Here is a 26,287-nt window from a genome sequence, read left to right on the forward strand (position 1 = left end):
ATATTATGGAAAACAACTGCGAAGGTTGTTAAAAACGATTTAATTACATTGAAACTGCACAGTAAAAAACAACAAAACAACAAAAACACGACAGAGAGCAGAGTTTGTGCATCGGTTTCAGCCTTTCCCTCTTCTCAATGGAGCCTCTGTAACAGCCTCGGTCACAACAACTGCAGGGCTCTCAGGTAACACGGACAAGAGCGGTAACGCAACACTCAGAGACCGCTCAGAGACGGTCTTCTCCCGGTCCGCTCTGTTTTCAGTGCTGCAGGTTGACCTCAATGGGGGCCACAATGGCTTGGAAACAATCCAAGTGTCACCTTACTGTCTCATACAAAAATACAAAGCTTAGGGACATCGAAACAACAAAGGCCAATGACATGAGCATTGATTCAAACAGTCACTGTATCTTGTCACTATGTACAATATATAACGTAACTATCTACGCTAGAGCTTTACGGTCCCCAGAACCTTATTGAATCCAGTGTCATGACTCCCTGTTTGTGATATTCTTTTAAAGATAGGTTCTTTACTGTAATAACACAAGACAGTGTAATAAATAATAATCAAGTGTGCACATGTTGGCTAACTCTACATACAGACATGAAGCTATTGCTTGTCAACTTGTTCCCGGGGCGTTTGTATTGATTCTTGACATGGAATTTAATCAAAACATGTCCAGCTGGGCTATAAAATGAATTATTCACCAATGAGTATCAATTTATCTCTGTATTTACACAGGGAAATACTTTTTCTACGTCACTTTTTGGAGGTCAGTTCCACAATCATAACTGCATTTCAGATGTTAGTCTACGTAATGCTTGCCACCGATGAGGACATTCACGTACCGACGCTCGTAGCAGAGGGGATGCTGCTCAACGTGTTCAAAGTGCAGTTCAAAAAACGATCTCCTTTAAGGACTGACGTAGGTTTAAAACCCTAACATACCCTACAGCCGCTGAGCACAAAGTAATGCCTGGGACACACAGAGAAGATCGATCCTCACTCCTCTGATTCGAGAGGAAAACAGACATGGTGGAAATAAACATGTTGAATGACCAGCAACTTTTGCTTGGAGGATTCAGAAAGAAAAAAGCATACATGCAAACACCGTAATCAAAAACCATTTACAATTTACTCGTGAATGCAACCTTGATTCCAACCCTGCATTCATCGAAAATACTTAACAAATTACAATCTCTGAAACAAACGGTTCAGTATATTGCACTGGAAAAGTTGGTGAAATCTACTTAAAGTAGAAAAAAAAAGGAAATCATCAATTGGTCCATGTATGTGGCTCGACCGAGCCCATTGTTCTTTGATTGGCCCGTGTCAAACCAGTGTGACGGTGAGTGTCTCGGGGCCTCAGTAGTAGTAATGCTGCATCTCTGTCCAGTTGGTGATCCAATACTTTTTCTGTGGCTCCTCAAACTGAAATCCCAGATTGAGCTGATACCTCTCTGCCTTGCAAATTTTCACCCCCTGGTGCTTTGGCATTTTCCGGTAGTAGATGGCTCGCTTGAAGAATCCAAGCTGGTGGAGAAAGAGAGAGAGAGAGAGAGAGAGAGAGAGAGAGAGAGAGAGAGAGAGAGAGAGAGAGAGAGAGAGAGAGAGAGAGAGAGAGAGAGAGACGTGACATTAAGGAGGATACACTCAAACAGCAGGAGAACTGGGATTAATGACGGGTTGAGAAGGAGAGTTAGAATTCATAGGCTGAGGAAAAGCAAGTTAGGTAAAAGATAAACCCACGCTGAGTAGACAAGATGAAGTAGGGAAGACAAACAGGATTTAATGTGAACAGCAGCGCAATGCATAGCCTGAAAGGGAAGTAGAAGCGATGTTAGGTGGATATAAAAGAGAAAGAGAAAGTTAAGTGGTTAAAAGAGTTGAATCACACTCCAAGCTTAATTAATAGTCTCCAAAGAAAGTCCATTTGAAGGGGTGTTGTTACCCAAAAGCCCCACTGCTGTGTGCTGTTGGGGGACCCATGGGCCTCAGTAGTCCTCAGTCAGCTTCTCTGTCTCAGAGGGCTGGATCTTCATCTCAGCCTTCTGGGCTTTGGCCTCATACATCTCCCTCCTGCTGGCCCTCTGGAAGAAGCCACACTGTGGGTGGAGGAGGAGGAGGAGGAGGGTGCATGGGGGGGTAAATCAAAAGTTAGACCAAAGGCTTGATCTGGAGGTTATACATCAGTCAGCTATCATATAATCCAGAGAGGATTGTTGGTGTGAGGGGGAAAAAAAACGTACATGTGGTGAGATTCAGTGCAATTTAGATTCTGTGTCTGCAGAATTACAGCAAGTGAAACAGTGTAACCAGTGCAATGGTTATCGATAGTCTCACCTTCCAAAGTATAAGAATGATTATTGCCAGTAGTAGAATTCCCGCCACAGCTGCAGAGATGATGATCCACAGCGGGAGCTCATAAGGTGCCTCCACCCCCTCAAGTGGCTCTATTTCTACTGTAAACTAGAAGAAAGGTGGAGAAATTCAAGTACAATCATCATCATCATCATCATCATCATCATCATCATCATCATCATCATCATCATCATCATCACCACCATCACCACCATCACGCACCATGCTGGTCTGACTGTCCATCCTGATGGTTGATTTATCTGTGATGAGCTTCAGTGTGGCTTGACCTCTGACTGTAATTCTCAGAGCGTTGGAGTAGTCCTGTGGGAACACACGATCAACCGGCGTGAAAATATAAAGGGACAATTTTATTAAATTATTAATATTATTTGTGTGTGTGTGTGTGTGTGTGTGTGTGTGTGTGCAGCTGGAGAGCTGACCTCTAGCATGGTACTGTTCCACAAACGGGACTGGACATAAATCTTGGCTGAATCCGTCATGTTGAGCAGCGGACAAGTGAATGTCACGCATCGTGCTGTCCCCTTGGAGCATTCCTTCAATACACAATGACATTTTTTATGGTATACTATACTATGACTTTATTAGGACATACTATGACTTTATTAGGACATACTATACTATGACTTTATTAGGACGTACTATACTATGACTTTATTAGGACATACTATACTATAACTTTATTAGGACATACTATACTATGACTTTATTAGGACGTACTATACAATGACTTTATTAGGACATACTATATTATGACTTTATTTGGACGTACTATACAATGACTTTATTAGGATGTACTATACTATGACTTTATTAGGACGTACTATACTATGACTTTATTAGGACGAACTATAACATTTCTATGACATACTATACTATGACTTTATTAGGACGAACTATAACATTTCTATGACATACTATACTATGACTTTATTAGGACGTACTATACTATGACTTTATTAGGACGAACTATAACATTTCTATGACATACTATACTATGACTTTATTAGGACGAACTATAACATTTCTATGACATACTATACTATGACTTTATTTGGACGTACTATACAATGACTTTATTAGGATGTACTATACTATGACTTTATTAGGACGTACTATACTATGACTTTATTAGGACGAACTATAACATTTCTATGACATACTATACTATGACTTTATTTGGACGTACTATACAATGACTTTATTAGGATGTACTATACTATGACTTTATTAGGACGTACTATACTATGACTTTATTAGGACATACTATACTATGGCTTTATTAGGATGTACTATACTATGACTTTATTAGGACGAACTATAACATTTCTATGACATACTATACTATGACTTTATTTGGACGTACTATACAATGACTTTATTAGGATGTACTATACTATGACTTTATTAGGACGTACTATACTATGACTTTATTAGGACATACTATACTATGGCTTTATTAGGATGTACTATACTATGACTTTATTCGGACGTACTATACTATGACTTTATTAGGACGAACTATAACATTTCTATGACGTACTATACTATGACTTTATTAGGACGAACTATAACATTTCTATGACATACTATACTATGACTTTTTTAGGCCTTTTTTTACATACTATACTATGAAATACAATTGATATATACTTCAAATGACGTGTGAAAAGCGGGTGCACAAGAGCGCTTAATAAGGCAGATCTGTTTCTTACCAACAGGTAGGACTCTTTGCGAGAAGTGAGCAGCGTGACGGCTGCCTGTGGCTCAATAATATGTGGCCTTGTCGTATCAACATCATCCACCACGATCTGTCGTTTAGTACGCTTTCGTCCGCCCCCTGACAACTGGAAGACAGGACAGGGAGAAGGAAAAATTGAAGAAGGAAGCACATGAGACAGAGACATGACATCAGAGAGCTTGTGGCGGTAATTACTGGTTTTGATAAAGACATTACAAAATTCTTCTTAGAATAGCACTGTCATTTCTTCTGACTATATCTAGGCCGCACGCGTTATGACTTTCTATTTGGGGCTCTGTTGGGTCTGTATGTGGTGACACAGACCTTTTTTATTTTAATACCAAGATGTATTTCTGAACATCTGTGGTTTGGTTTTTCACCCCCCTTTTCTAACACTGCTCAGGCTCTTTCAGTTCACACTCAAGTCAGGATGAATTACAGCTCATGCAACAACCCTGTTTTCAGCACAAAAGGAGCAAAGTTAAAGTACACTGACTTGCTTAATATCAGCCTAATTCAATGAAATGCATCAAGTACACTGTTACATTACCCAAAGACACCTGTGAGCAACTGTCGCACAGTCGTCAGTCATGCTAGCTTTGGTTTATGACCTAATAAAACGGCTTCAGCTTTACTTTGTGTTGCACCTTTATGTTTAGTGCTAATTAGCTTATTAGTTAGCATGCTAACATGCTAAACTAAGATTGTAAGCGGTGAATAGTTCACATTCTTAGTTTGACATACTAAATATCAGTAGGCCTACACCTGCATTGTCATTGCACGCATGCTAGCATGCTGGCATTAGCATTTAGCTCAAAGTGCAGCTGTGGCAGCCTCACAGGGTTGCTAGCATGGCTGTAGACAGTCTTGTTTTTGGCTCTAGCCTTTTCATTAAAGCCCGTTCCTCGCTGTTTATATGTAACTGTATGTGTTTGTGGCTTTAATGGGACATTTTGGGATGTGTGTAGGTCTTGGGTGTGGGCAGGAGTAAGCTATAAAAATAATGAACAGAAAAGCTTTTGCGTAGTTGACAGTATAGGCTACACAGATAAGAAAGATTAGATGAGAAAAGAACGGCATGTATCAAAGGTCTGAATATGAACCCAGGATGTTTTCATGTGGTTCAGAGATAGCTGAATCACTGCTCAAAATCTGAATCTTCAGTATCTGTTTCTGGACACTGCTTCAAAGTGTCCAAGGATTTGGGCATAAACAATACATATCAATTGGCTCTTGAGGAAAAGGAGCATAATGTGGGTCTAAACCAAAGCCTAAAAAAAGATCCTTACAGTTAGGTTAAGGAGGTTGACAACTTCTCCAGCAGGGTTACATTCCACCTCTGAATCCCCTTTAACGATGATCTTCGTCAGGTACAGCAGCCACTTGCCGTTGGATGCCTCAAACGGCCACTCGAACTCCACAGCCAGGGTCCCCAAGTCTCCCAGGGGCTGTCCCCTCATGTTCACCTAGTGGCAGCACAAAAAAAAGGAAACTTCAGAAGAAATCAAACAGTTGGTGTGAAATAACAGTCAGGGCTTCACTGTGAGTTTGTAACCCCTAAATAGTATCCACCCCTGGTCGTGCTTACACCACAAACCATGACTCACATAACTACCCCACGCAATATTAAACTTCTGAAGAATGAACGTTTTGGCTTCAAAAGACAGGGTGGAGATGCAATATAAAGTCCTGGAGATCTAATATAGTGTGAGTGGTGGAGGTGACTCACGTTGAAGGTGAACTCCACCAGATTGCCCACGTCACTGGTGTTGACCATGGCTGACTCGCCCATCACCGTCCCACTGAATTCTGTTTGTACCAGCGGGTTCACTCTGGACGGGTTGAGAGTTAGAAGTTAGATGTGGAAGATAATGTGATGTAACTACTTCAGTGTATATATAGTATGTCATGTGAGTTATGGCACTCACATGGAGAATGAGGGGAGGATGGTGTTTTCAATCAGCAGGGCCACAGACACAGGCTTCAGGTCACTCTGCTCACTAAGACTGAAGAAACAACCCGTATCACAACATTGTTTGCCAGTGTGATATTGATTATGCAACTTTACATTTTGTGCTAAATAAAAAACTAAAATACTATTAGGATCAGCTTCAAATGACTAAACTATGGAATCAAAACTGAGCTTTAGAAGGAAATACAATCATGCATCAATGTTAAGCACTTACGTGGACAGAAGTAGCTGGGACTCAATCTCCTGTGTGTTCAGATTGATCCCTGAGGTCTCAAACTTGATGGTAAGTGACACCTGATAATGGAAGCAAGAGTGTGTCAAACTCATCTCAGCCAAGGAAAAGAGTCAACGTCGATGACGTCGATTCAAACGTACCTTTTCATTGCCTTTAAGTGGATTCCCCAGCTCACAAATCACTGTGCCATCCAGAGTGCATTGTACATCGTGATCCTGAATCAGCATCATGAGAAAGTGAACAAAAGGATTAGATTTTGATGTCAAACATAGATAAAGATTTCTACAGTATAATGTAACACATGGCATGAGGAAATGTCTAATAAATGGGCATTTCTCAGGCGTCTGCTGCCCTCCAGTGGACGTACCGACAACGACCTGACGCCGGAGTATTTCAGTGCGTCAGGGATGGTGACGTTGAGCATGGCCTGGTGGGCATCTTCCCCCAGCTTCCCCCGAGAATCAAAGTTGGTCACCTCCACCCTCAGCCTTATTATCTTCAAATTGCTGTTGAACTGAAGTTTCTGGAATTGCCCATGCCTGGACACAAGGATACATGGACAATAGGTTTTACTTCTTCACTTATTTTGTGGATTATTAATACATTTACATTTATAACCAGGTATTGCTTGCTGCTGTAAGCATGTGGCAGTGACAGCTAATCCTCAGTGCTAATGCTAAAGTTCTGAGAGAAACATTTGTGATTGTTACACATCATAGACGGTATATAAAGAAGAATTAATTAAAATGAAGACACTGCATATTGACAGTAAGGGAATAGACACTTATTCACTGTCTTGCAGAGAGTTAGATGAGAAGGTAAATACACGTCTGTACGCTAAACATGAAGCTACAGCCAGGAGACAGTAGCTTAGCTTAGCATAAAGACAGGAAACAAGGGGAATCAGCTCTATCGGCTCTGTCCAAAAGTAATTGTATAGATTAAATATATGTAACATGTCCTTCTTTCCAGTCTTTATGTTAAGCTAAGCTAACCAGCGGCTGGTGCTAACTGCACATTTACAGTGAAGACATGAGAGAGGTATCAATCTTCTCATCTAACACTTGGCATGAAAGCAAATAAACACATTTCCCCAAATCTCCAACAAAAGGTTTCTGTAACAGCTTTAAAATAACTCTTAGAATTTAGTTTCACCTGGGGTAAGGCTTTTCCTCTTTGTCAACAAACTGGGCTGTCAGCTGCAGGTTGCTGCTACACGTGTTGTCCGAGCCACACTCCTTCTTAAAGTGAATCTGCAGGAAATAGAACAAATAATATCACATTATACCATATCTAGTTATTTACAATGTGACCTATGAATGCAACGCTGGCCGCTCCGTACCTCAGTCCTCTGAATGAGTTTCTGCTCCTGGCTGAAAATTGGGAAGGAGTCCAGGTTCTGCAGGGTACGTCTGGATTTAGGTTTTTGTTCATGTAAGGCCATGCTGAGGGAAAAGACCACCGGTTCCAGTTTGTCCCTCACAGGCGCCTGTAGAATCATCCGGGAAGTTTAAATTAGTCGAAGGGGCAACAGCACCTTCTCAATTTAAATGTCCACGGCAGAAAATACCATATCAAACATACACACACACACACACACACACACACACACACTATGATGTATTTATACTGAGGCTTTACCACTGCAATCAGTTTCAGAGTATGACACTTGGTTTTGGACGATGACAGGCTCAGGAAGCCGATAAACGTGTCGTCCTTCTTGTCCTTAAAGCGAACACGAGGGCTTCTTCTCCTCTCCACGTCGGCCTCCACCGTGTACTTCACCGCTGCACAAAGTCAAAAACACACACTGTACATTATAGATCACTGCAGCAAGTTCATGTGTTTAGTAAGAAATACATTTTCAAACAAACCCTGTTTACTTTGGGCTTTATGTTGACTTACACTAACAATGTGCAGTTTCTGAAATGTCATTAATCTTTAAAATGTAATTGTTCTTTATAATTGTTTAAGTTTTTAACGTTGGAGCAACAGTCCCTCGAGATGTCTGTGCACATCTCTGGATATACATGTAGATTCAAAATTGCAGCTTTTAATTCAGGCAATTTAAAATGATTAGTAATCTAACACATTACATTAACATTGTAAAAAAGTAAAAAAGTAATTTGAGTAAATGAAGACTGCCTACTGGTATTTTTCTTGAAGTCTTTGTTTCCATTGCTTGGAGTGAAAGACATACACACTGTCGCTGTGATGCTGCAAAACAAAAACACAAATGAATCTCTGTTCAAACCAAACCGAATGAGCGAGTGTGAGACTGATGTGTTCTGAGGAGACATCTCACCAGGGTGTGCTTTCAGGGCACTGATTGGAGTCCACAACCTTTGGCTCGACAGTGAAGTTATTCGTTAAGTGGAGGACTGGTCGAGCCCTGAAAACAAACACAATGATACGAGGAATCAAACTGTACAAGTACACAGTGTACACACACAAATACTGTGTTTTCACCCAACAATTTCCTCGCTTATTTCTACCTGAGCAGGGCCAATCGGTCGTCCAGAGAGCCAACTAAGATGTCCGGGTAACTGTTGTCATCCATGTCCATCCCTCCGTTGATAGAGTAGCCGAAGGTGTGGAATCCTCCACTTCCCACTGACTTACCCTCGATCACCTACAGAGGGCGGAAATGACACGCAGGAGGTCAACACATCTTTCAGAGTATGAAGTGCATCCATGGCGTGAAGTCATTTATGTTACCTGACTGGGCTCCTTTGAGATTCCCTTTTTACTCCCCATCCATATGTAAACCTTTCCTGTGTCGTGGAATGGAGCTCCCACTGCAAAGTCTGCAGACACAAACAACGTTGTGACATATTGAGGGGAAAGAAAATGCAAAGGCAGGCTGCTGAAACGACACTCAGGGACTTAATTTGGCCTCTAGGTGGAAGCATAGCACTACTTAAAATGTGTACAACATGGCACCTGTCCCTGCTGAGATAATATCTTAGCAACATAGCACACAAAACAATCCCACAAAGCCTTAATGAGGAACTGAATGCTTCCTTTTGACCAAACTAGTCACAGCAGAACAGTTAGTGCACCACCTTTTAGTGCACGGGGTAGACAAAATAATAGAAACACATCATAAGATGGACTTTAACTAGAAGTATCTGCAAGTTAGGCTGCATTTAGGCAAGCTGTGTTTGTGTCGTACCTTGGAATCCATCTTGGTTAACGTCGCCGATGGCAGCCACCGCAAAGCCGAAGGCAGAGGACGATGGGCCCTTCAGCACCATGCTGGCGGTCTTTTGAAACGACCCGTTCTCATTCATGAAGATGTACACTGCTCCTCCTTCATCCTTCATACGGTCAAAGTAGAACGGGGCGCCCACAATCAGGTCGTTCCAGCTGTAATAGGCAAATGAAATGTCCAAAGAAGATACTTTAATATGCAAATACATGCACATACCAAACAAGGTCATCCTAAAGCATTCAATCCCCTGGATCTCAAACATTCATCAAGTATTCCTTCAGGGCCAACGAGGTTTCCCTCCACGCAGCGAGGGAGAGACATGATTTTAACATGATGTCATGACGAACACCTTATCTCAGCTGCTGAAGGGACATCTTTTCTTCTCTCATCTCAGCTCATACATTCATCAGTGTCAAGCATTCTGCACATAACAAGGCAGATCATAGCGACAGAGCGTTCGAGCGTGAGGCAGCCTCAAGATAAAGTTACAGACATGCGAACATCGTGCTTTTCTTCTTCTTCTCTGTCCGTGACTTTAGAAGCACAAGTAGCTCATGCTTAAAATATGTTTTTGTTTTGGTCCTCTGTTTGGATTTTAATTAAAAATAACGAAGAGACGCACTCGTCATTGTTGAGGTCGGTGATAGCGAGGCTGCTGCCAAAGTACGAGCCCACTTGTTCTCCGGGGAGGATGAGTCCCAGCTTGATGTCTGAGTTGGTCTTTAACCCGAACATCACAGAGCCCTTGGCGTCGTCCCTGGGAGACCCCGTCACCACTGTGTACTCATCATGGCTCAGCAACTTCTTCTCCTCAACAACTGAGTAACCTGAGGAAGAAAGCGTTTGAGATTCACTGTCATCTGACTGTGGGAGGGTGGAGAGGCCTTAAAAAGCATGAGAGTGCATGGGATGTATATATGAGGCAAAAACATACGATATATTTACCCATATAACTGTATCGTCTTTTCAGCTGTCCAAAGTCTTTGTCTACAGAGTCCCAGGCGTTCGCTGGATCTGGATCTCTCCACGTTACATGAACATTTCCTTTGTAACAAAGCAGAATTAGACAACACTGTTAGGTCTGCCTCGTGCACAACGCACTGCACAGACAGAGAATAATCCCAGTGACAGACTTGCACAGGGTTTAATCCCCGTCTGTGAAACCAGCCTATTATAACAAAACACCATCTTTTTTTAGCGTTAACTCTTCAGTGCCCACCTTGCCACACATAGCTGCCCGTAGAGCCGATGTAGACATCGGTTTCTGTTATGCCGCCTGAGATGCCCATGTTGCACATGCCCTCAAGCTCATAGTCATAGTTGGGGTTGCAGACCTCGTAACTGTAAGTCTGCCATTCGTCGTTGGGGTCAAAGGTCAGGTCGTTGCTCCTGACGTAGCACTTTCCTATCATTCGTCGCTGCTCCCCTCTGATGATCTTCACGTAGCGATGTCCGCAAGCCTGGACACCAGAGAAGAGTGTGTTTTCACATTTACAACGTGTCAAATCTGGAAGCTGCTTCTGATAATGTACATATACTACGATCGAATCAAAGCTACAATTATTACTTACTTTCTGTTGTATAATGCACATTAAAAACTAACAATGGCTAAGGGTGGAACAAACCTTTTAAATTAAATAAAACAGCAAATTCTCATTATAATCTATATGAATGTGAAGTAATGTCCGCTGTGTGTGAGCTGTTTACTTTGTGAGCCACATATTGTTCTTTCTCTTAGAACATAACTAAGAGTACATGAGATGTTGGCACAATGTTCCTGCAGGATTCCAATAGAAAGCTGCCTATAAGAGGACGTGGAGTTGTGTGTGTGTGTGTGTGTGTGTGTGTGTGTGTGTGTGTGTGTGTGTGTGTGTGTTGAGTGCATCATCTGGTTGCTTTATGCTGCAGTAAATATTGCAACAAGCACATTGTGTCATCTGTGACGATTGAAGTACAGAGGGGGTTTTATTATTTTTTTTATCTCACCGTGCCTCCCCCTCAGTGCAACAGTAAATATTACCATATATATATATATAATATGCCACCTGTGACACTGACTAATAGAGTAATGCGGCGTGTCATCTCACCAGGACGCGTCCCGCCGGCTGGTCCCTCTGACTGGCCACCGTCACACCGAGCCACATGCCCTCCACCATCTCGGACGAGCTGGCTGCGGATGAGGCAGATGTGGGAATTACATTAAAAAGGGTTTAAAAGCTCACTATGAACTATGTAAATAAAGTGTAAAATCTACCGTTTATCATCCAGATTATTAAACATGTTTGTTCTTTTATTAAAGAACCGGGTTTCTACTGTTTCCGTGCCATATTTGAACCAAACAAACAGTCTACAGTGAGAAGAAACAACACGATTGATTATGATTATGGTGATAATATTCGCAGGAAAATGACGCTTCACGCAGCCTGGATCGTGCCCTGACATATATTTACCACAGAAATGTGTTGTGAGTGCAGCAACAGTCACCGACCTCAACATCAAAAGTGATGAGGAATCCTTTTATTATGGCTCTTACTTGTAGCCTCCAGGTAAGTAAGTAAGTCTATCAGTTAATAACCTTCAATTAAGAAAAGACGCGCTCTCAGAGTTTCATATCCTGCAGCTCATCATGTAGGTGCAGCAGATGATCCCGCATGCTATTGGTCATGCGGAGGATTAGACGTTTGACACACTAGTTCTGTCCTTATTGTATAAAGAGGAAGCTGGTCATCTGCTCAGGTGCAGACTACCTTCCCCATGTGTCTCTGGCGCCCTCAGACCCCTCACCCATCCCGTGCCTCTGTTATAATACCGCATCAGCCGGTTTAAAAGGATACATCCCGTCTGAGAGCTCGGCGTCATGCTTACTTGAGCTGACCAGGTCCATCCTGGAGCAGTCTGCGGTGTCAGTTGTAATGGGGCACGAGTAGATGGCACCTGTTTCATTGACATTTTTTAGAGAATTGGATTTCTCTTTGGGAGCTCCTGTAAGAAGCCTGGACACAGAAAGAAAGAGATAGAAAGATTATTGGATTATATGTTAGACAATACAACATCAACATAATCTTTCTAGTCTAAACACAGGAAACACGTATCCTGCAGGTTCAAGTTGTAGAACAGCTTTTCTCAACCACTGGTGGGCGTTAGAGCGCCACCTATTGGACCACGGAGGTACTGACAAATGCTAAGATTGCACAATATACAAATACACACAGACACAAAAGGTCACCCTGTGCCAGTAAAAGCTCCAAAGCGTGATGAGGAAACATTTCATTAGGATTTATAATAGCAGGCAGTGAAGGTGAGGGTTAGAGGAGTATTAGTTTTGGGTATTTACAGCAATTATAACATTTTTATGTCATGTTGTGTTTTTGTTTTCTCATTTATTTGGGAAAGTGGAACAAAAGATACAAAAGATTGAGAACCCCTCCACACACACACACACACACACACACACACACACACACACACACACACACACACACACACACACACACACGGACAAGAGTGAGCCAGTTCACGTGACCTGTGAATTAATAGCGGAGGGAGTGGAGCAGTCAGAGCATGACCCGTGACAAGTCTGGGCACCACACACTCGCACACACACACACACACACCACACACACCCACACGCACGCACGCACACGCACACGCACACACACACACCACACACACACACACTAACTTCTTGGTGATGGACCTGATCTTGTCGTCCACTCCCTACATCAGCACCTTGTAACACAGCACAGAACTTTGAAGTAGAAGGATTACTCCCTCTACCAGGCTCTGCGCTGGGACACACTGTTTACTGTCAGCACAAGATTTATTAGCTCCACTTTGTAGGCGGAAGGTGCCGACAATCTTGTTTACAGTGTGTGTGTGTGTGTGTGTGAGTGTGACACATGGCCTGCTGTACTGTGTGGGAAACAAAAGCATATAGTCGTGTAATCAAAGTGTGTGCTCTTTTCATTCAAGCTTCCTGAATGTGTTCATGCGAGGCTGGTTGGACGCAGGCACGGGACAATCTGAAACTGTCACGTCACGATTAACCTGGACGGAATAATCGCGATTGTATTGTATTGTATTGTATTGTATTGTATTGTACTGTATTGTATTGTATTGTATTGTATTGTATTGTACTGTATTTTTAAAACCAGGCTGTATTTCTCACATGTTAGTCGCTGATGGATATTCAACATTATCCCAATTATGGAAATTCACCCCGATCAGCGCTAGAATCCTATCCATCCCTAGTTGAAGGCTGACAAGCTGCTACGGTGCAAAGTGAGTCAAGCTGTGAGTCACATTAACTGAAGGCCAGCGAGCCCCTTACACACACGGATAAGCAAGAATAAATACACATTTTGGGTGGACCTTTACGGAAAGGTCAATGTGCCTTAAAATCTAAATGTCAACGCTTCATTGCTCTGACATGACACGTCATCAGAGGTCAAACGTGACAGAAGGAGGAGGCTCTACAGCTCCACCACAGCCTCCTGTATTTATACACACCCCCACGTACACAAAATGCCCCCACACACACTCTAATCTAATCAGGATTGAACATCTCAAGACTTCTTTGATGTGTCGCCTGAACGTGAACAGGGAAGTTTGTCATGTGAGTTTGTTTCCACCGCTGATCTCGTTACAGATCTGATGCGTCACCATCTGGGAGATGACAACGCTTTTAATCGTAGTTCAGGAGTTGTGGCAATAAATGTTACTTATCTAATCTAATTACAACTAGAGAACTATGTGAACGTGACCGTGAAGTATTTTCCACTGATCGCAGACGTCCTCCAGCCGTAGTTTGAAACAGAAAGGTTGAATTATCCCTTCTTCCTGCTCCCAGACGAGCTTCATCAGCGATGAATCAATTATCTTGCCACAGTGATGACAACCAGCAAGAGCCAAGATGGCCTCTGAGGGCCAGCAGCTTCCAGCGGACGGGCAGGAAGAGGCCTCGGCTCAGGTAATCATTCAGTAATGCAGACAGCATCTGAGATTCCACAGAGATGTGTAGTAGTTAGTGGGACTGACTGATATGTGGAGAATCAGGGCCACAGAGCCCCCCGTGAGTGCGGAGGCCCCTTCTGTAATCTACAGTAGAAGTGCATGGGTGTGTGTGTGTGTGTGTGTGTGTGTGTGTGTGTGTGTGTGTGTGTGTGTGTGTGTGTGTGTGTGCTCCGATACGGCAGAGAATATGAGCACATGAGCAAGTAGGTGTGTGTTTTCTGTACACATGACTTGCCTGTCTACTTCCACAGACTAGATTAGAAATGGAATGAGAAGTCATGGCCACCCAGAGATGTTTGTCAGCTGTGAAACGGCACAGTGTCTCAAAACATGTCGGCCATTCTTGTGGGAAACCAAAGTATTTAGAAAGAGCAAAGAAAGACTGTGTTCTAAAACACTTAGAGCTGAGGTTAGTGTGAACTTTGCACACACAGAAAGAGAAAAAACTGTGAGGAATTGAGGCACAGAGTCCAGCGCTAATCGCAAACGCTTTACGGAGGCTTGGGCAACCTTGGCCGGAAGAGCAAACCGGAGAAAAAGACCCGAGCTCATGAACACACTGTCGTCTCGTCAGAGCCACGTGGGTCAGCTGTGTTTGCTGTGGAGATTCAACACTGCAGAGTGACCGCGTCACGTTTGACATACAGTGAAGACGCAGCTTTAACGCTGTTTTCATGAAGGCAACACTTCAGTTAAAGGAGCAGTTTTACATTTTGTGAAATGCGCTCAGTCCATTCCCTGCGTGGAGTTAGATTTGACTCTGACCGGCCACCGGGAGGAGGATGTGGGCCGAGGACGCAGCTTTCCTCGCTCTCGTCTTTGTACGGGGCTGTCAGTGCGACCACTCTCGTGTATGTGCAGTAAATATGAAGCTACAGCAAGACACTTGTTAGCTTAGCTTAGCACAATGAGTGGAAACACTAAAACAAAGTATAAAGGATATCTTCAGGTTTCTCAACTCGTACGTTAAAAATCCCCAAAACGTGAGTTACAAAGCGTTGACTCACCTGACAACGCACCTCATATCCTGTCCTGTGTGCTCTCCTCCTCCCCGCCTGCTCATCACCTCCTCATAAACAGGCTGTCAAAGGCCCAGAGAGGGAGAGGTGGGGGGGGGGTTGCATTCCAACTCTTAGGACATGTTGAAATTCGCCCCCACAAGTGATCGTCTGGCTAAACCAAACATTTACCAAACACACCCGTCCAAGGTGAGCGCGGCGCTCCTCACATGTGAAGTTGCAGAACTCCCCGACGGAGTTGGATGAACTACTGTATATTCATATCAGTGCGTGGTGTTGAGTTAAACAAACAGAGGTCAACTTATCTACTCATCTTAATCACCGCAGCTCCTGACAGCGCCAACAAAAACTAAAAGAGGGGGAGGAGGTGTTGAAAAAAGCGAGGGAGTAATGGGGGGGGGGTGATCGCTCCTTGTCTCACAGGAGCGAAAAAGAGAAAACACTACAAGGCTTTGTCAGTTTGGTAAACAGACATCTGTCTATAAGACCCTCAACACAACACATGTAGCTGTCCCCCCACCCCCCCCCGCCTGCTCCTGACTCAACATCAACAGAAGTGAAACCAGGAGCTTAATTAAAGATGACTAACCCATCCTGGATCACATTTTCTCTCCACCTCATTGGCTTTTGCAAGACTAACAAGAACAGACAATGTCAGGCCGTGTTTAAAGAGAAACAACGTCTCATTCAGATTCACCTTCGTCTGGATCCAGTCTGAACCGGAGTGTGACGACATGGTAAAGCTGCTGCGAGTGTGTTTGAGTATGTCGGCGTTACACGAGTGATGGATGACCTCTCCAGATGAGGCCACGTGTGTGTCACAGGGTGCGGCTGTGGCACTCAGGGCTTCGGCTATGCAACGTTTCGACCAGTTTCACTCCTTCTACCACACCGTATGCAACTTCTCAGGGTGATAATTAAGTGAAATTAAAGTGTCATACCTCAGGCTCGCTAGCAACCCGCTGACACACGCAGATGTTGCCCCTGGTAACAAGGTGTTGCTGGATGAGGACACAGCGGGAGGATCGATGCCAAATGAGCAGAGCTGAGGAGGTTCAGTGAAGTGCCAATCATTTTCACAATCATAAACTGGCAGATCAGTTTGTGCACAAGACAAACACAAGTGGGTTTGTTGTTTTGCAGCAGGGTGGTGCAGCTTGTGCCAGATCTAGCTCAGGTAACATGTGGAACTGGAGGGCAAGTTCACAGCGCTCAACGTAAAGATGAAACACACTATCGGATTAATTCATTGGATTAGATATGTCTGCTTGATGAAGAACAAAAGTGAAACAAACAACCTGTCCTGTCCACGATACACACTCACCCCTAACCCTAACCCTAACCCTAACCCTAACCCTGCACTGAGGTCGCCAAATTGCGAAACAAGTAGAATCAAGTAACAAGCGCACAAAAAGCTCTAAACCCTCAAACTCAGTCCTTCAGGACGGTATAAAGCTCCTGCGCTACAGGCGACTCGTATCGATTCCACGGAAACATTACCACTTAGACCCACTGAGCAATAAATGGAGATGATATTGAATGGAGTGACTCACTTTGCAGATTGAATTAAGCACGAGGGACAGGAGCAGAGCAGGGCTGAGATCTTTTCTATGCTCTTGTTATGATGTAATGAGGATGGTTGACTTGATAGACGCGGTGTGTTACAGTGTTACTGTGCTGCCTATAAGAGGACGTGTGTGTGTGTGTGTGTGTGCGGTTTCTCTGTATTACAATAGCACTCTGATAAACCCAGTTCCTTGTACTTTCAGGAAACGCTCTCACAAAGCAGCAGGTCGGGGTTGAGCCTGCACATTGCTATCAGATTATTCACAGTAAGCACGCCTAGTTGTTAACACACTGACGGTGTGTGTGTGTGTGTGTGTGTGTGTGTGTGTGTGCACGTACAGAGCACGGCGAACAGATGAGTCCTCTCTGGACAAACAGTGACACATCAACCTGCTGCAAGTAAAGTGCTCCAACAGACCGGACATCACAGCACCTGTGCGTCATGATCGTTCACTCTTTCTATCTTTTGATTACAGGAAGTACATTATACAATATTGATATATATATATCATGACATGAGACATGTACATAAGTCTTTATAGGTGTAAAACAAGAGCTTTTTCTGACTTTAGTAGGTGTTTAACTACAGAATGCACAGAAAATGTGTAAAATGACTACATGATGTATAAAGGTCAAATAAAAAGTAGATTTACAATATCACCCAGCCCAAACAACAACATTCAACCACAAATATTTCAACTCTTACATGATGAGTTGATGCATGTTCTTGTTAATTATAAAGCAACACTGAAGAAATCAAACTCTTCTAACGTCACTAAAGGAATAACCTTTTACTGTAACACAACTAGTTTGTATTTTTACAGCGTGTAGCTCTTATATCCTTCAGTGTAGCTGTCGAAGGTAGTAAATTATTAACTAGACATGCACAGAGTGACAGGAAGACGGTGGTGAATAACTGCGGGAACACCGAACACACTGCACACACGCCACAGAAACTTCACCTGGTGTGAGACAGAATACTGATCAGCTTTAGGTTTTCATTTTCTGTTTTCCAGTCACACTTCTCTGACTGTCTGTCACTGGGTTCAGCTTTACGTCTCGTGTCTGACGCTCTCTGAGACTCTCACAGTTCAGCTGCTGGCGGTGATGTTTGATGTGTTAAACAAAGAAGCAGAAACTCTGCATAACAATTAGAAATAGAGGAAATGAAATCCTGGCATCATTGTGATAAATGGTAATTTAGTCATTTGATGGAAATAAAAAAGCTTGCTGATCAAAAGGAATGGAACAATTGAATAGTGTTAAATAAAATAAGATATCAGTGTGTTAGACACACACACACACACACACACACCAGTCTAATCTCAGCTGGACAAACATCCTGTTTGAAGACCACCATCTGCCATCGGTGAAACAGTAACACAAGAGTAAACAAATTAAACATGGCAGGTCATCCCCTGATAATAAACTAACTCACTTTTCATTAGCGACGAGTCAAACATCGTCCGACAAAGACAATGTTATTTTGGTTTATGTCTGTAGGTTGGGTCTGCTAACTGTGCCCACCCAGAGTCTGCTGTCGCTGGAGGAATGACCCCCAGACAGCATGATTAACACACACACACACACACACACACACACACACAGCAGAATGCACCAGAGACATCAGTAACAGCTCTATTAACATTTTGACCCCAGCTGTAGGTGGAGTGGGGAGTGGGGAGTGGGGAGTGGGGAGTGGGGGGGGTTACAGGTGGGCTGTGTCACAGCTGTAATGGAGCAGACATCAACACTGTTAGCGTGCCTGCGTGGTGCCAAGCTTTCTCTCAGATATTACTCATCTTACATAAACGCAGTGCAGGTGTGTGTGTGCATGAAACATCTGTTTTTACCTGTTGAGGCTTGAAAGATTTCCAGATAATACGTTATTTATCATATATTTAAGACGCATTTTATAATATATTATCAACACAAGTTGTATTGATAAGAAGGGCGAGCTATCATTTAGTTGTTTTGATCATCGATTCATCGTTAAAAGTCATTTTTCATGCAGAAATTGCAGTTTTCAGATGTTCAAATATGGAGACTTCTTGATTTCTCTGTTTTATATCGTATTTATCTGAAGATCTACTACAAAAACAAAAGATTTAAAGACGTCACATTGGACTTTGAGAAACCGGGATGGACATTCTTCACTATTTTCTGACATTTTAAAGACCAAAATCAATTAATCTAGAAAATAATCAGCAGATTAATTGATAATTGCAGCTCTACATGTAAAATAGTTATATTTATTACTACGTGTTTTATTTGTTTCTTGGTGCCTATAGGATTTCCTCGACCTCAATGCACTTCAGAGTCAAAATAAAGGATGAATGAATGAATATCAAAAGATTAAAGAAATATCCTGAGCGACATCTGACATTTTATAGACCAAACGATTAATTGAGAAAATTATCGGCAGATTAATCGATAATAAAAAATAATCTCAAATTGCAGCACTGTTGTGAAGGACGGACAACGACTTACAGCATTCACTGACTTGTAGCGAGTGTAAACGTATACTTCCCCTTCAAAGAGGACAAAGGGCACAAAGAGAGAAAGGTATTGAAGCATATAGTTTCCCTAGCTGCAGCCCTCATTAGCCCCGGCTTGCTGTTTGCAGAGCATTTATACAAGCAGAGGGAGAAAAGGGGGGGGGGGGGGATCCCTTACAGTTCTGTTCAGATAGAAACAGTCTTCACTGCAGGTATTTCCAATTAAAGCCCCACCGGAGAGAATCTCCTCTGTGGAGATTAGCAGGAGGCCCGGTGACCCGCGGGGGTCCATTTCAACATGTTATTAGAAGACGTCATTCATCCTGCTGCCACACAAAATGCAGCTCACGCCAGTACCACCTGATTGGATACAGCCAATAAACACCAACACGATTAGGGTCGGTCACTACGGACACACTGGTACTGGTGCAGAGGTACCACTTTTAAATAAGGAACCATTTATAATTGGTTTACACACTAATAGATGCATTTATGGTTAATGAATCACAACTAATGCTTTATAGATCAGCTATTAGAACTATTTTTAAAAGGTCCTATTGAACCATCATGTCTGCTGTTGAAAACATCAATAAGTCTTTAAGAGAAATCTGCAAGTCATCGTCTCAAAAGGTCTGCAGTCAATTCCTCAACACACTCGTTAGCTGCTGATGCTTTAACCTCCTTTTCACCGGGTCACATCAGGAACAACTGGCTCTCATGTAATATCGTGTGTTTGGGCCAAACACAGGTTTGTTCTTTGGAAATCTTCCACTGACACTAGGTCTACTTCAGAGACAGACTTCTAGCATTTCTATGAGGGAGAATGTTGGATCACAGCCAGGTCGGACATACCCACCTGCAACATTTACACCAGCCTGAGCTGCAGCATGTCATATAACGCACCGTTGCATTTAGTGATAGTATTACACACGGTCATCGTGCACAATGTCCGTGTGTTATTGTGTTTTGCAGCCTTATTTAATACCAGAGGATGACTTTGCAGCTTCTCTACAGCACACCATCTTCATCTGCTGCGTTAACTCTGTAATTCAACTCAAAGGGGTTTGAAGAAACGCAGACCATGTTTCCGTGCATGTTCAAACCAATCCTCAGCTTGTGTGTCTATAAACCTTCGAGCAGGTCGACCAATCTGTACCTCGCAGCAGATAGGGGAAGACCCCGTCAACATAAATGGCTGACTTTCATGGCCTCGGGCCGCTGCAGTCAGACAGAGATGAGCTGGAGAAGCAAAGGCACTTCAACTCTGATTAAACATTCATCAGCCAGAGGAATTAAATTCTTCCTCTCAGGTCGCAGAGGTTCCCAGCCATAAAAAAAGAAGGAATCTTTGTCTGCTGAAGGAGACAACGGAGTGACTTTAAACTCTACAGGGCGTGTGCGTGGGTGTGTTCCCCAATAGTCCCCAGAATCACTCACTTCTGTCTTGTCTCAACCTGAAACCTGGCAGTTTGTGACTGTGCAGAGAAGGGTAATACATTCCAAGCATACCATGGGGTCAGGGGACTGGAAGAGCCAATAGGTGGCCAGCTGACTGCCCGGTCCCTCCTCCCCGCTACGACCGAGAACAAAAAAAGCCCTCTCAGGAAGAAATCTCTCAGAGCCCTTAATGGGTGATTCAAAGAGAAGGGGGGAGTGGGGAAGTGAATACCCCGTACAAATTGCCCTCAGGTAGCTTTTTAGATAATTCAGGTGCAGCCCTTCCCCAAGAAGAAGCAATGTCGGCTTACTAATTGGTCCTGTACCCTCCTCAATTCCAAAAACATTTTTTAAATTGCTTCAGCTGAGCCAAAATGCACTGCTACGTTCAGACTAATTAGATAATAGCCCTCATCTTAAGAGACTATGGGAAAACTTTATTGCACTCGCTTTATTGCAGTATAGTGGGAGTGGAAACCTTCTGTCTTGACTTTTATCCTGGACTCTGTTTGACTCATGCATGCGCAAGGAACGGCCACTTTAAACATCGTACATGTCACGACTGGTTCTTATGCATTTTTCAAATATCCTCACTGTAGCTGGCTCCGATAATGAGGAAACATGTAGCATACAGCTCTAGGGTGCGGTGAGACAGATCTGGGGCCACAAAGGAAACCAGACAACACAGAGGAAACAGACAGCATTGTAAAACCAGCCCAAGCCAAACATGGCACACACCATCAGCACATTGTGATGCGTCTTTGGAGAATCACAGAGTATGTACACAACAAAGTCTGAGTACTGGAGGACGGTCCACGTATAACAGATGGGCTGTTGAAACGGGAGACACAGTAGCATTGTAAGAAATGTAAATGCTATAAAGCTTTCTTGAGAAATTCAAGCGTGAAAGTGTGGTTTTGGTTTCAGGTATGTAGGTTATCACTTTCACAGGTTACACGTTGAGGGTGGAAGTGTCAAAGAGTCTTCAAAATCAGAAATAAAACACACCGATAAGACACAGAGACACACATAAAGAAGATAAGTTGTAATTGTTGACATGTGTGGTGTTTAAGTTCCATCAAATATAAAGGAATAGTTTGACATTTTGGAAATACATGAGATTGATACGACTCTCATGTCTGAATGCTAAGTATGAAGCTACCGCCAGCAGCCGTTTAGGTTAGCTTAGCATAAGAAACAGCTAGCCTAGCTCTACCTGAAGGCAAACTGTTGTAATTAGTGAGATTTCGAGAGGCTGCTGGTTGGATATCTACCTATGATTCTAACATGGGGTTCTCCCAGGACGACATATATGCCCGTTCTCTTTAACGTTGTGAAACGGAACTCCTTGGTTATGTTTAGGGCAATACAACTTGGTTAGGTTTTGGAAAAAAGATTGTGGTTTGGGTTAAAACGTGTAAGTTTAACGTACTAACTTAGTCACCTGTGGTTACTTACTAACGTAGTTGACATGTTGACTTTCAAACACCACTGGATGAAAGTCCAGGAGAGGTCGCCGCCCAACAACAAGCGTAAATATGTGTCGTAATAAGCTGTGTTCACAGAGGACCTTTACAGCAGTTCTGTTTCTGCTCTCTGCAGCTTCATATTCAGAGAGAGTGGTATTGATCTTGTCACTTTCCATAATGTATCACACTATTCCTCTGAACTTCACCTCGAGGCATGTGTGCATCATTTACTCATGATGTAGAATCCTTAATCACCTAATTAAACGGTGCAATGTGGAACTGAGCACACATTAGCTTGACCCTCTTAGCTAGCAGCGGACTGATCAGACTTTTAACAGCCTCCATGTCCCCACAGGCCTCCAGCCTCTTTACCAACGCCATGTGGTCCCCTTCTCGGGTTACAGTCTATGGACAGTGACTCCATCCCTCTGGGGACAGGGTCAAGATGGCCTCATTGATCAAGTGTCAGCTAGACACTGGCATCCATTCTATGAACTAGAGGGACATTTCTGCAGTGATTAGGCTGATAAACCTTACATTCAGACTCACTTCACTGGTGACAACACAGAGGAAGTGCGTCGTGGTTGGCAATTTTCTTCGCGCATTAGCCTTCAAAGCAGAACGAGGACACAGATAACGACAAGTTATGGACACGCTTGTGTGATCGTGGATGCGGAAGGATGAGGGGCCACTGTAATTGGCCGAGGGAAATCCTACACTAAACAATGATACAGTTTGAGGATCTTTCATTAAAAAAGAAAAGATGTGTAACACACATTGTAGTCCTTGAACATCAACTATTCCTAAAAACTAAAGAGCATGTACTTTCATGTTAATCCTCCAAAACACTGTTAACTCCACATGAGCGTTCATGTCTCGGTAATAACAGCCTACAAGTGTTACAGGCCGATGAACACCTTTATTGCGAAACACAAACTCACTTGTGTCTCAGCTGAATGTTATAGCCCCGGGATAGGTGGAAAGAAAGTAGAGCAGGATATGTCACGGCTTTCTGTGCATTCCATAATGGATATGTACTGAAGTCGACACAGAAGTGGCACATATGGGATCCCATAAAACTGATCTGGAACTACTTTTTTAAAAACAATATCAATGCTTAATTCCCCACATGCTGTGAGTTTAAAAGACACTTCACAGCACAGGGAAAACCCCCAGATGAATGAGCCTGTGTTTAACTGTATCACCAGCAGCTACAGTACAAGTTCCTCTCGAAGAACAGAAATTATGCCATTTTTAATTTAGTGAATTATGCATGTTCAACAATAGGATTGAGTGCAAGTTGGAGAATGACACGTGCACTAACTGGGTGATAAAGTGTTGGATTCACAGTAAAAAAAAAAGATATATATAATTTAGATTCCTATTTTAACAGCTGATTGCCTTGGGAAGTACCACTAAATGTGTAGAAAAAGGAAAGTGTGTGATGCGAAGGAAACCGTTTAACAAGTGAGCGCAGTCAACAAACGGGCCACAGGTGTTAAACGCAATAAACTGTCGTCTCCAAACCTTCATCGCGGGGTTTTACGCAGTAAGTGGGCGCGATGAGCTTCTCTGAGGCGACGGATAAAATGGTTGTTTTTCGTTACGCCACCTGGTCTAAAGCAGGTGCGTAGCCTGCGTATGTTCACCTCTTAAAGGAGAAACAAGTGGAAACATTTTCTTAAGACATGCACAGCTGAGAACTTACAGGTACTTTCTGGAGCCCTCCGTCTGTTGATGCAGAGCGACTGAGAATCCAAAGAAGCTCCCTTTGGTTTTCCCCTCTTTGATTACAGGAAACCGTTCATCTATGTTAAATCCGCTGCAGGTTTGCGTCCCGTGGTACACAGCCAAAACCGCGCAGAGCAATAGTCTGGGAGACATGTTTGGTTTGTTCATGCCTCGCAAGTGCAGTGGGTTTCCCGCAGATCCACGATCAGCGTGAGTCCGGCACGTTAGTTTCCCGCAATGAGCTCCAACAGGTAGGCTGCGCTTCACAGAGACCTGCCCATTGAGAGCCGGCTGTCCCCCCTCCTCGCGCAGTGTTACTGCCTAGGTGTCGGTGTCTGCCTCCCTCTGCCTTTCTCTGCTGCCCTCCCCTGCTCTCCCTTCCTTCCTCACTGCCCTCCACACCCATTTCAAACAAGTGCACTGACTGCAGAGTTCGGTTAGCTCTCGCCTTTTCACCCCTTCCTCTCTCGCACAACATATGTTGCTTTGCACCTGTTGTTCCTGCAGACAATAAACATTTCAATTGCGCTTTTTAAAACCAAAAAAAAGTTCATTGAAGAATAGTATAGGCTACAAAATTATGTTTGTGCAATATGTGACTTCATTCTTTCCTTTGTAAAACCTTTATACGGTATTACACTATATTTTCAATATCAATACCTTCATCATAATTAAAAACAGAAAAAGGTTTAGTGCTAAAAAATTCCTTTCAGTATTTTGCCTTTACGAGCATAAAAAAGAAATCCAAATGCATGGAAGTGTTCTCTCAACACACATCAAGACAGTATGGTATCAATGTTTAAAGTTGAAGTTAACTTATCACCTGCAAGAAAGAGCCTCTTCAAAATGTATATATTGTGTTAGCTCAACGCAGGATATTTTGTGTAGGAGGGACTGTATTATAAGAGTCAGGCCTCCTGTCAAAACTCCTCATAGACGCTTGGCCCGCCCTCACATGAGCACTCTTGTGACAGCCACCCCCTGCCTCGCTCCACTGCCTGACGCTCAAACGTATGGCTTCCAATAGGCAATTCATTAAACCCTTAATCCCCTTAGAGAGTTCACAGAGCAGGCCGGACTTCTTTAAAGCATCCTTTCCTTTACCATGAATCCCCCTCCACCCTCTTTCCCCTGTTTGTGTCTGCCTCTCTCAGGAACCCCCTGGTGTCGAGAGACCAGCTGCAGCTCCATCTCCTCCTCTGTTTGCTTGTATCTTCACAGCAACGTGCAATCTTTCATCGTGGCCGCTTTATTGACTGACTCCTGGCTTACATCTGGCATCGCTGACCTCCTCTAATTGATGAGCCGAGCTCCCACTCTGCGTCTCCTCTCGCTCCAGGAGTTTCTCTCACCCAGAGGTAATCTCCCCTCCGTCCCCCGGTGAAATAATGCTCTGAGGGGAATGTACTTCACTGTGCACATTCCACAATACATCAAACGATACAATATCAACATAGCAAAGTAAAAACATACGCATATGAGCTTGAAGATACGCCTTTATTTTGAAATTCCCATGGCACTTCTGTGTTACCTTTTCTGTCCAAGTGCACCTCCTTCTCACAGAGCCAAGTAATCCCAATGTTGAGTTGATATGAATGTAACTGACTGTGTTAAACGGGCATATGTAGTATTTGTGTGCGTTCTGTGTCCATACTTAATATAACTGCCTTTTGATACCAGGAAACAAGAAGTATGAATACAACACAAACAGAAAACACACATTACATTACAATGGCGGTCACATCTTTATCTGTGACTTTAACAACCCTGGGCCGTGTTTCCAGAGTTAATCCAGGCTTAAACTTTGTGTTGGCGTTTTCATATTATCTAACAGGTGAAAAGCTGTTCAGCTCAAAGGTGAGCGCACAACATGCCAGTGTATACAGTCAACATCCTGTTGTTGCCTTATCAAGATGTGCGTCTGGTGCTGCACTGACGTAGAGCAGATCCATGAGATCCAGACCCCGATTGACCGCCCTGGCTCGACACAAGACAAACGTCCAGAGAGAGAGA

At 43.3% G+C, this 26,287-nt stretch overlaps 1 protein-coding gene across 2 annotated transcripts; it reads right to left on the bottom strand.

Annotated features, from left to right (window-relative positions):
* Positions 1-21: 21 nt before the first annotated feature.
* On the bottom strand, positions 22-24,625 carry itga3b (integrin, alpha 3b). 2 transcript variants are annotated; one of them, XM_029456136.1, is made up of 26 exons: positions 24,252-24,625; positions 12,407-12,534; positions 11,629-11,711; positions 10,761-11,001; positions 10,487-10,585; positions 10,164-10,368; positions 9,503-9,696; positions 9,046-9,134; positions 8,823-8,959; positions 8,633-8,719; positions 8,477-8,544; positions 7,969-8,114; positions 7,670-7,816; positions 7,483-7,580; positions 6,695-6,866; positions 6,468-6,542; positions 6,307-6,386; positions 6,049-6,126; positions 5,850-5,952; positions 5,410-5,586; positions 4,095-4,226; positions 2,802-2,915; positions 2,584-2,682; positions 2,344-2,469; positions 1,952-2,105; positions 1,396-1,533 (listed from the first exon to the last, which is right to left on the bottom strand). In XM_029456136.1, exons 1-25 carry the CDS (start codon positions 24,440-24,442, stop codon positions 1,995-1,997), a joined length of 3,180 nt encoding a protein of 1,059 aa, XP_029311996.1. In that variant the 5' UTR covers positions 24,443-24,625; the 3' UTR covers positions 1,396-1,533; positions 1,952-1,994. The 2 variants fall into 2 exon arrangements, with proteins under 2 accessions (XP_029311995.1, XP_029311996.1); XM_029456135.1 differs by lacking the exon at positions 1,952-2,105 and having other exon boundaries at positions 22-1,533; positions 24,252-24,442.
* Between the last annotated feature and the right edge of the window lie 1,662 nt (positions 24,626-26,287).

This window comes from Cottoperca gobio, chromosome 19 (genome assembly GCF_900634415.1).
Source record: "Cottoperca gobio chromosome 19, fCotGob3.1, whole genome shotgun sequence".
NCBI classification, from domain to species: Eukaryota; Metazoa; Chordata; class Actinopteri; order Perciformes; family Bovichtidae; genus Cottoperca; species Cottoperca gobio.